Consider the following 11197-nt stretch of genomic DNA (forward strand, 5'->3'; position numbering starts at 1 on the left):
TCTATTTAGTTTGTAATTTTACTCTCAAACTGTTTGAAACACACCACGTACACCCCTACTCATAAGCACGGCTAGCACCTATGTTAGTTTTTCTTGGTTTGTGTAGGTGTTGATTTTCAACTACATATCCAAACAGGGAACTTAGTTAGAGATTACCGGCAGAATAGATTGAGCCCACTACTTACCAACAAGAAGATAAGAATACCGTGGTGGTTTGTCCAACCAGGGGCACTTTGACGATCAAGTCAGTAAATCTTATCTCTCATAGATATCAAAACAGTAGTTAAACTCACAAGTAAAGCGTATCTTAAACCCACGAGGGTGCTTCATTTTTATAACCAGCAGTGACCTAGTCCCCTAGAAGTCTCACTTTGTAAGACTTAAGCTCAATGCTCATCTTAGACTCTCAACTAGATAAGGATAAACTCTTCAAGAGCCTTATCCTTATCCAGACCGAGAGCCTTTTTTGATCTAGGACTCTTGTCCCTTATTCGAATATCTCGGGATTCCGGTATTATCGCAGAACATCTCGATAATGCTGTGATTACCTAGGTAAAACATGACCAGTCCCAGTCGTACCTCGGTTGGCATTTCAGCGCCACCTTAGCCACGTGGTGTCTTTCGTAAAATACTTCCCCACAACTGCCCCCTAGGTTCTATTACCTCGGCAATCTAAGGTGATAGAACCTATATCTTTTGTCCACCCAACAAGTCAACCAAAACGTAGGTACTACTCCGACCGAGATCATGACTCGTCGGCTTCAAGTATCCAGGACTCAATTGTCCCCTTCATTAAGAATCAAGAACGAAGAACCAAGTTTTTTAAGCATCTTAACCGAGATCATCTTCTCAACCGACATCGCTTGGCTAGTCAAGGTCAATATCCTATTAGTTCAAGACTTTCAAGAGTCTTAACTGTGCATGAGCTGTCACGCACCATAACTTCAACCGTTTCTTCCGCGCGTCCCCTTCTTATTGGTTCACACCCGTCACGCATCAGATATGTCCTTTCATTTCTGTTCTATGCTGTCTGACAGGCACATCGTCCTAAGCAATCAAGTTTTGTCGCCTTTTTGAATTTCAACAAAAATTTTCTCTCTCCTCTATCCTTTCACTTCCGCATTCATCTCTTTCCGTCTCTCGATTCAGAGCTTCTCTCTCTAGATTCCATAGCCAAACCTTGAAACCCTTCTACGGTTGCTTCCGTTCACCATATTTACCGTTTTGGTAACCAAATCAACATTTGGCGCCGATCAAACACAACCACCAACTTTGGCGAGCACATTATCAGCACCTGTTTCCTTGCCCATACGCTATAAGTCCATGATTCTTCTTCATTTCAGTTTCGGTTTCCCTTATGTTTTTGAACATATTTTTGCTTTTGACTGTTACACACCACACTCATTACACTTGCAGTTGAATCTATATCACTATCTGATCAAACCTGCATTTTATTTAACTTCTTTTATTTTGCCTGCCTGTATGTGTTCTGGTTTGTTTCTTTGTTCTTGCACACTAGTACTGAATCTTCTCATTCCTCTTGTGTTCTGCAACTTTCCTATTTTTCAATTCTGAATCCTTATTATTCATTTTCAAGATCCCTGTCTATTTTCCCAATGCTCCTTAGATTTAGGCTTGGGATTTGTTAGAATTGTATACACTAATAATATTGCAATAGAATTTGCCTTTGAGTTTCACCAAGATCCCAAAAACCCATTCTGAACCACTTTTTCTCTTAGAAAAGTCAAAAAACCTCCTAAGCCGAAATCATAGGTATGCACAAATGGAGGGTATATAGCCTTGCTAAGATAGAAGTCTTCCACCGAGAATTCAACATCCCTGCCGATGTCCATATTAGACTTGCTGGAGAAAATGATTCCATAATGTCAGGAGAAAATTACATGCCTTTCCCTGTGGTGTCTATCCTTGAAGGGGAATTTGTCACGACCCGAACCCGCCCCCATGGGTTAAGGACGTAACCGGCCAGTAATCCTGAGATTACCTACGGCCTCAAGCCAAAATAGACATAAGTCGACAGAGTAGAGGGGCCAAACGGAAGCAATAATCAAAAACTTTATCCATAGAGCCGTGCTTATATGCACTTCAAACAAACCAAACTTATATACGTTAATAACCCACGTCAAAAGTATAGTACCATAAAATTCTTTATAGATAGGATCATCTAATTAAGTCAACCCTTGACCGACTATTTACAAATATACATAAAGTCCTTGCCGGCAAGACAAAATATAATTACATAACAAAAAGGCAAGGATAGGTCTCAAGAGTGAGACGCAAGAGTGAGACGCAAGGCTGACTTCCTCAAAACTCGTATTTTTCCTAGCAGACGTCACTGGGGCTGGGTTTGGACTTCCCTTGGCTCACCTACAAACACATGAATGAGCGTGAGCGATAGCCCAGTGAATAATATCAAATACAGAAGTCATATAAACAATATGTAGAACAACATACTCCAAATGGCCTTGGGCCCAATTCATATTCCTACTTAACATATGTACATTTATACAAAGTTTAGATCAAGTGACTGTAGTTCTAAACATATTGGCCTTTGGCCCATTCTGATTTCCATTTACGTCAAAACGGCCATCGGCCCATTCATTTATGTCAAAACGGCCTTCGGCCCATTCATTCTTGTCAAAATGGCCTTCGGCCCATTCATTTATGTCAAAACGGCCTTCGGCCCATTCATTCTTGTCAAAACGGCCTTCGGCCCATTCATTATTGTCAAAACAGCCTTCGGCCCATTCATTTATATCAAAACGACTTTTGGTCCATTATCTCTGTCAAAACGACCTCTGGTCCATTCATTCATTCGTATCAGACTTTTGCCCACGATCCCAATTAGCAAATTCATAAGGCTTATAAGGGAATAACAATTGGACATTCACAAGCTTTCAAATATTGATATTACTCACAGTGATCGGCTTGTAGATTTGCCCTGGAGCTTGACCCTACACATTTCATGAACACAAAAGGGTCACTAACAGTTCAATCCGTTCTTTGCTTCACATGTTCCTCATTAGGCTTTATTCATATCTCATCAATTCATTTACAATGCTTAACATATGCCTAAGAGTGCTTACAAGTGAAAGAGAACGGAAAAATAGAACTCAGAATGCAAAAATAGAATCTCAGAAAACAGGGTCCCCGTTCGAGCGTGTACTTCCCCGCTCGAGCGGACCCTTGGGGCTTGTAAAAGTACTGGATATAGGAAATTTACGCTCGAGCGTTAAATCTGGCGCTCGAGCGGAAGACCTCTTTACATGGCTCCCCGCTCGAGCGTGAACTTACCCGCTCGGGCGGAAGCCATGCCTGCAAAAAGTTCTGGATGTCTCATTTTTACGCGCGGAAGTCCATCCTACGTAGCTCCCCACTCGAGTAGACATCAAGGGTTGCAGAAAATATTCTGGGAGCACGTATTTCCCGCTCGAGCGGCGGTTTCCCTGCTCGAGCGGACATCAAAATCTGGAAATTCTAGATTGAGTTCTTGAGCTCCAATTCGAAATCTCAGCCTCAATACTTGCATTCAATGGCTCAAATTTCAAATATAATCATACTAACATGGTACCAATGCAAGATTATAACATTATGGAGCTCAATTTCTTGATTTATCTACATGCATGTCTCACAACATGTCAAACTCAACATCAACATAACAAACTCATGCATTCAAGCTCATGTCTTCTCAAATTGTACATGCATGTGATAAATTAGCCACATCCTCAACTTAGATGGCACAAATGATGATTATAACATGAGCTTCAATTAAAATTGTACATGGATTGTACAAAACATGCAAATTCAAGGTACTTTCTTACATGCATGCACATAATGGCCTTCAATTCAACCAAACCACTTCAATTTCCTCATAATCAAACTAAATCATGTTATTGACCATTATTTCAACTTGAATTCACAAAATTACATCTTAATATCCATGAATTCACTTACCTAGAGGCTTGATTCTCCCAATCTATGGTCAAAACTTGAATAATCTTCAAGGCTCCCAAGCTTTGAGCTAAGTTTGCTCAATCCTCTTCTCTCCTCCTCTCTACAGCCGGCTCTCTCTTCCTCTCAATCGTCTAACTCAGATTTTGAGTTCATAAGGGCTAGAGGGGAGTGTAATGCTATCATACAACAAGGCCCACTAACATAATATTTCAATATAAAATATTTGGGCACTAATTCATCAATTAAATCGACTTAATCTGGCCCGAATCAATTTTTCAATTAAATTTTACCGTAGGCTCTAAAAATTACGCTAATCACAAAGGCGTAATCAATTTCGGGTTTTGTAGCCGATAAGGCCCTCGATTTAATTTCCAAAGCGGATTATTCAAACATATATTCTTATGGTGAACAGATAGAATTGCAAAATCACGTACATTCACATAATGGCACATAAAATCATGCTAAACATATAATCATATTCCAATTAAGGACCAATTTAGCATATTACGGAATAGGGGTATCACAGAATTAGGTTCACTAGACATCCTATTCAGAGAAACACACCACTTCTATAAGTTGAACCCTATACAGCTAGCTATTAAGACATTCCGTGTAATCAATGGGATAGTTGAGCTTAATCGCCGACATAGAGCCCAACTCAACCTCCAGGATGTCTAGTTTTGCTATACTATATACGTCCTTGAGTCAAAAAATGGCGTTACTTACTACCTCAAGGTGATCCACAAAATACAAGTTGATTGCCGACCTCCCTAATTCCAATAAGGGCGTTGGAGAGGACTACCTTATTGTCTCAGGCAGCTAAGAGTTTGGTGAAGATGACAATCTCCATCTTTTCTCACTCTCCAAAAGCATTTAATGGGATCACAAAAGTAAGTCATCCTTTAGAACGCATATTTTTTAGGCTTTTTGTTTTATTGCTTTGCTAATCACATACGATTTTCCTGTAACTTTTCCTCAGCCCGACAAGGATTTCCAAAAATTCTATGTCCCAGAGCCAATCTCAAGAGGCTCCTCGATTTGCCCACCCTGATAAGGAAAGTCCCTTTTTGCTAAACTACACAGTTACTTACAAATCGCTGCTTCCTGACGTTCCAAGAAGAAGTAAGACTCCACTGTCTCTCCTAAGAAAAATCAGGGATCCAACTCCTAACCAGCTGACCAATAGTTAATGTCGGCTTCCTTACAACACATTCCGCCGTCACAGCGAAAACAACACCAACGTCCTAACGACTCTCCTGCAAGCAGAACTAGGAGTAGGAGGCACCTTAATCAGCCAGCATATGATTCTAACAACACGCCAATTGCCCTTCCTGCATACAAACTCGGCACCGGTGTCACAATCACCGTCTCTTTAGAGGAAATGGGCTGTAAACCTGTTGTCACCAATGATCTGCTCTCTGGCTTGCTCGATGCGGTGACCGCTCAATCAATCCCTTCTCCTTCCTCCGTTCAGAAGCCCAAAAAGATGAAAAAGGCCAAGGCCAAGACCAAGGTCACTGTCACTCATTCTTTTGAAGAGAAGGATCCTGAGGATGTAGTCCTAATATCCAAACTTGCTTAGGTTGAGAAAAGGCAAGCCTTCGTTGACTCCGCTGATGTACTACCATTGAAAAGGCCGAGACCTTTTGCTGTTGAATACTTATCTGATTCATTCGTTCTTGACATCACCAGCGATGGTGGCCTTGTCAAGTTGAGTAGGAGTACGACTCGCCAACCTGAGATTATCGTTGCTCTGTCTTCTGCCGACTTCTCCTTACCGACATGTAGGCCATAGGTGATTTTAACAATTAGGAGCATTTTGCCTATATGATGCAGAACTCCATTGTGGTAAGTGTTTCTTCCATTTTCAGTTCAGTATTCTCTATAGTCAGAATTATTCCCATTGGTTTACTGATATATATCTTCTCTATTTTGTAGTCCACGTAACACGCTCATGCCTTTGCCTACAAGGCTGAGTTAATAAAGAAAGATATCTTGAAGAAGATCCAGGAGGTCACTGACCACCTTTATTGTCTTAACCAGGTCGAGACAGCGAAGGCGAAACTGTTGGACAGGCACAACTTGGCTAGGTAGGCTGAGCAAAAAGCAGAGGCCAAAGACAAAGCATCTATTGAGAAGGCCGCCAAGGCTGAGACGGCTCTTGCTGAGGCTCTTAGTTCTAAGGATGTCGAGATCAAGGTAGCTGATGAAAAGGCATATGCCAAGGGCCAAGCCGAAGTCAAGGAGCAATATAAGAAATAGGTCAATCTAGCTTGCAACTAAGGATTCTATCTTGGCTGGACCTAGATAAGCTTTCGGTGCTTAAAGATTCTTCACTTTGGGATCCCAGCCAGCTCCAAGTGTCATTCTCTCATTCTCGAACTCAATCCGAGAAGGAAGAAGAAAAAGAGGAAGGAGAAGGAACATATGTTAACTTTGCTAGGCCCAAGTCCCCCACCCTAAACGACCATGTCCTGGATCTGACTGGTGAGGATGAGGTTGAGGTCGCTAAGAGCTCCATCACAAACCAGGTCACTGCTAAAGCTAAGGTTGAGGCAGTTGACAAGGGCCTTGAGAAAACCCTTCGTGAAATCGATGTTGAGGACAAGGCCGATACTGAAGCTGAAATGATTACCAGCCTACCCATCGAGGTCAAAACACAGCCAATTGCTAAGGTGGATCAGGTAGTGATCAATGCTCCAAAGCCTAGCTCCTAGGAATTTGTTTTTCCTTTTTGCTGAACAATTTTACCTATTTCTCTGTTTCTGAATGCTTTTACTTTTGTCAGGTCGGAGTGCGTATTTGATGTAACTGAACAAGTTTCCTTTCTCTTCTAGATGTATACCTTTCTTTTCTTCTAAGTGTTGAATGTTGCCTTCATGTGTGCTTTCTATATATTTTTTGTCTTGTATGTTTCCATACTTATATTCTTTGAAATACTTCTAAGTGCAACTTACTTGAATAATCAACCCAGATTAGCATACCCCAGATATAAATCATCTCGGATTGACATATCTCAAATAACAACTCGTGTCAATTATGTTGGCCAACTCTTAAAGTTTTTTTTTCAAAAAACTTTTTACAAGTGTTATTAGTTGTACTTACTATCTTCTGGCAAGACTTCACCCCTCCAAGTCTAACAACCTGTTTGGTTATCGTGGGTATACCTCGGGCATCCCTTCATTCAATTATCTCAGATAACTTCAGCTTGTAAAATTTTTCTAAAATTTTCACAAGTGTTATGCTAATTCCTACTTCCTGCCCCTAATGTGAACCTAAATATCACTTATGTTCACATTAAGGACGCATCGCTTGGTTAACACCCAAGTCTTACTTGGACACTTCTGGCTGTGGTCACTTTGTTTGGCTTACTTAAACAAAGACTTAAGGCTTAACCTTAGTGCACCAAGAGTACTAATTACCTCGGCTTTTCTTACAAACTGACCAAGTCATGGCCAGTTTTGCCTTGTTTCATGTCGAAACATCACTGAATTAGTTCAACTTTACTATCATGGTAAGTCTAAGCTAATCGTGTTGTTTCATGACGAAACATCGCAGACTTAGTTCAACTCTACCATCATGGCGAATCTAAGTTAATTGTCATGTTTCATGCTAAAACATCACTGACTTAGTTCAACTCTACTATCATGGTAAGTCTAAGTTAATCGTATTGTTCACCGTAGGAACATCGCCATAGGAATTTTTAGTCTTATCGCACAAATTTGAACAACATTTTTGTAAAACAAAATCAAGCTAGTATTTCATTAATACTTCAGCTAATAATCTGTTACACAAAAGAAACTCGAAAAATAGAAATTAATGGTAGAAAAACTTCAAATTGTTGGTGTTCTAGGGTCTTAGCAACTCCTTGCCATCAGTGTCTTCAAGCCAATAAGCTCCATTGCTTGTGACCGAGATGATGCAATATGGTCCCTCCCAGTTCAGGCCAAGCTTGCCCTCTCTAGGATCTTTCTTATGTCGTGTCCAATCTGAAAATCCTTGGGATTGATCTTTTTGTTATATGCCCTAGCGAGTTGCTGTTGGTATGCCCCCAGTTGAATTGTTGTTCTTTATCTTCTTTCTTCTATCAGATCAAGATCTCGGGTAACGAATGTCTCATTTGTTCCATTCTCCACTCCTTGGGTTCTGATTCCTAGGATGCCGATCTCTAGTGGAATGACTACTTCGGTGCCATATGCCATAGCGAAAGGAGATTCTCTAGTAGATCTTCTCGGTGTAGTCCGATATGCCCATAGGACATTGGGCAATTCCTTAACCCATTTGGCCTTGGCTGCTCCCGGCTTTTTCTTGATTCTATCTAAGATGGTCTTGTTGGATGCCTCGGCTTGACCATTGCTCTGGGGGAAGCTAGGCGTAGAATAGTAGTTCTTGATCTTGTACTTTATACAAAAGGTTTTAATTAGCTTACTGTCAAATTTGGTGCCATTATTGGCCACAATGGCTCTTGGGATTCCAAACCTGGTGATTATGTTTTTCCAGGTGAAATTCTTCATGTCCACACCTCGGATTTTGGCTAGGGGTTCAACCTCTACCCACTTCGTGAAGTAATCAGTTGCTACCAGTAGGAACTTCCTCTGTCTAGTTGCCTTGGGCAGTTACCCAACCAAATCCATACCCTATTGGGCGAATGGCCAATGATTGGACATTGGATTCAGATCTACAACTGGTTGGAAAAGGTGCAAACCTTTGGCATTTCTCACACTTCCTTACATAGGATTCAACGTCCTTCTGTATACAGGGCCACCGGTATCCTGAGATATGGCCCTGTGGGCAAGTGATCTGCCCTCAGCATGGCTTCCACATACTCCTCATGAATCTTGTACAGAAAGTCATCTACTTAGGATGGGTGCACACATCGTAGAAGGGGTCTAGTGAAGGATTTGTTGTACAGATGGCCTTCTGCTGACAGACAGACAGACAGAATCTGGCCAACATCAATCTAATCTTATGCACTTCCTTTTTATCTTATGGTAGCCTACCATCTCTGAGGAATATTGCTATGGCATCCATCCAGCTTAGGCCCATCTCCACACACATTGTGTCATACTCTATTATTAGAGTCTCCATACTAGGGCCTGACAGATAATCCACCATTATTCTCCTTGTCTCACCTGACTTCATTGTACTGGCGAGGTTAGCCAGGGTGTCGGCATGGCTGTTATAATCTCGGCTAACCTACAACAGCCGATAACTTTGGAAACCTGTTAACAACTTGACAACCTCCTTGACATAGGCTATCATCCTCTCATCTCGGGTTGTGTACTCACCCGTTTTGCTTGATTTACAATGAGCTGGGAGTCACAAAAGACTATCATCTCATCGACTTCCACACTTGCTGCCAATTTCAGTCCAACAATCAGTGCTTCGTACTTTGCTTCGTTGTTTGAGGCCTTGAACTGCAAATGGATGGACTCTTCTATCATTCGCCCATCTGGCGATGCCGAAACCACTCCTGCCTCTGCTCATTGTCAGTTTGAGCTACCATCAACAAAGAGGTGGAAGGAGTCGCTGATGTAAATATCGCGAGGTTTTGGCCTTTTTCTTCCTTATTTTATTCTACCGGTGTGGGGTTCCGTGGCCTAGTTGGTTTTTCTCTTCCTTTCCTAGACATCCTAGGCCGTGGCTTATTGGTGCCTGCTTTGGGATCGCGCCTGGAGAGTATTCTGCCACAAAGTCAGCCAAAACTGGGCCCATGATTGCTGTTCTCAGCCTGAATTCTAAGTCATACTGACGTAGAACTACAGCCATCGAGCTACTCTGCCTATCAGGTCTCCATACTGCAATAGGGAGTTTAGTGGATGCTTGGTTAGCACCACAATCTTGTGGGCTTAAAAGTAGTGGTTCAGTTTTTTTGAGGACATTACCAGAGCTAATGTTAACTTCTCTAGAGGCAAGTACCGGGTTTCTGCATTTGTCAGGTTCTTGCTCACACACTGCCTTCTGCTCACCTTCTTCTTCTCGGATGACCACAACACTCATGGCGTGGTCCAAAACTGCTAGGTACAAGAATAAGTCTTCTCCTAGTATCGAGTTCGACAACACTGATGGGGTTGTCAAGTACTTCTTCAAGTCGGCCAGGGCGACTTCGTATTCTTCTATCCACAGAAAGTTTGTGGCTTTTTTCAATAACTAAAAAAATTGTTTACATGTATCTGAACATCGGTTGATAAACCTATTCAGGGTTGTTGTCCTGCTAGTTAAAATTTGGACTTGTCATACTGTTTGATTTGATTTGGGCTTGCTTCAATTCCCCTCTTGGTTACCAAATATTCTGGGAACTTACTAGATCCAACTCCAAATGCGCATTTTGAGGCATTGAGTCAAAGCCGATATGTTCTCAATATGTTAAAGACCTCTTTTAGGTCAACTAGATGGTTCCCAAGTTCCTTGGTTTTGACAACTATATCTTCAATGTAGACCTCCACTATCCTCCTAATTAGATGTTTGATCATCTTGGTGACTAATCTTGGTATGTCGCTCCTGCATTCTTCAGCCCAAAGGGCATTACTTTGTAGCAATAGAGTCCTTTGGGAGTGATGAATGTTGTCTTTTCTTCGTCTAGGGAATACATTGTTATCTGGTGATACTCTCTGTATGCATTCAAAAAACTCATCCTCCCATGCCTTGATGTGGCATCCACCAGTTGATCAATCTTGGGCAGAGGGAAGCTGTCCTTGGGGCAAGCTTGGTTTAGGCTTGTGAAGTCCACGTAGACTCTCCATTTGCCATTATCGTGTTGGACAAAGAGGTAGGGTAATTTACTTCTCGGATTGCCTGGGCTTCGAGTAGTTTGTCTACTTCTTCCTCAACTGCCTGCACATGTATCAATGTCGGCCTCCTTGCTCTCTGGATGACTGGTTTAGTTGACCTGTCCATGTTAAGTCTGCGACAGGTGACCTCGGGGCTAATCCCTGGCATCTCATAGGGTGTCTAGGCAAACACATCTAGGTTCTCTTTCAAGAAAGCCTCTGGTTCTCTTTCTTTCTTCTCGGCTAAGCCAGAGTCGAAAATGAAGAATCTTTTCTCATCTCCTTCTTGTATAAGAACCTTTTTAAGGGTTCTTTGCACTTGTCGGCAGGTTCTTTACCGACATCATCCCAGACCTCGTTGTCTTCACCTTCAATCTCTGCATTTTTTGCTTCCCTTACATTGTTGGTGTACTTCATTGTTGCCATGGAGCAATTTTTTGCTTGTACTTGGTCTC

General features: G+C 41.8%; 1 protein-coding gene across 1 annotated transcript; it reads right to left on the reverse strand.

Moving 5' to 3' along the window:
* Positions 1–8042: 8042 nt before the first annotated feature.
* On the reverse strand, positions 8043–9416 carry LOC145797889 (uncharacterized). The gene is made up of 2 exons (XM_082885325.1): positions 9261–9416; positions 8043–8372 (listed from the first exon to the last, which is right to left on the reverse strand). The coding sequence occupies exons 1-2, from the start codon at positions 9414–9416 to the stop codon at positions 8043–8045; spliced, it is 486 nt and encodes a 161-aa protein (XP_082741451.1).
* Between the last annotated feature and the right edge of the window lie 1781 nt (positions 9417–11197).

Source organism: Camellia sinensis, chromosome 8, assembly GCF_055761805.1.
Source record: "Camellia sinensis isolate YWXY chromosome 8, ASM5576180v1, whole genome shotgun sequence".
Taxonomy (NCBI): domain Eukaryota; kingdom Viridiplantae; phylum Streptophyta; class Magnoliopsida; order Ericales; family Theaceae; genus Camellia; species Camellia sinensis.

Coding starts and splice junctions, on each gene's coding strand:
- LOC145797889 (XM_082885325.1), bottom strand. CDS start 9,416: ATGATAGAAGAGTCCATCCATTTGCAGTTCAAGGCCTCAAACAACGAA. Junction 8,373..9,260: donor TTGTAAATCAAGCAAAACGG/GTGAGTACACAA, acceptor TTTTGTATAAAG/TACAAGATCAAGAACTACTA.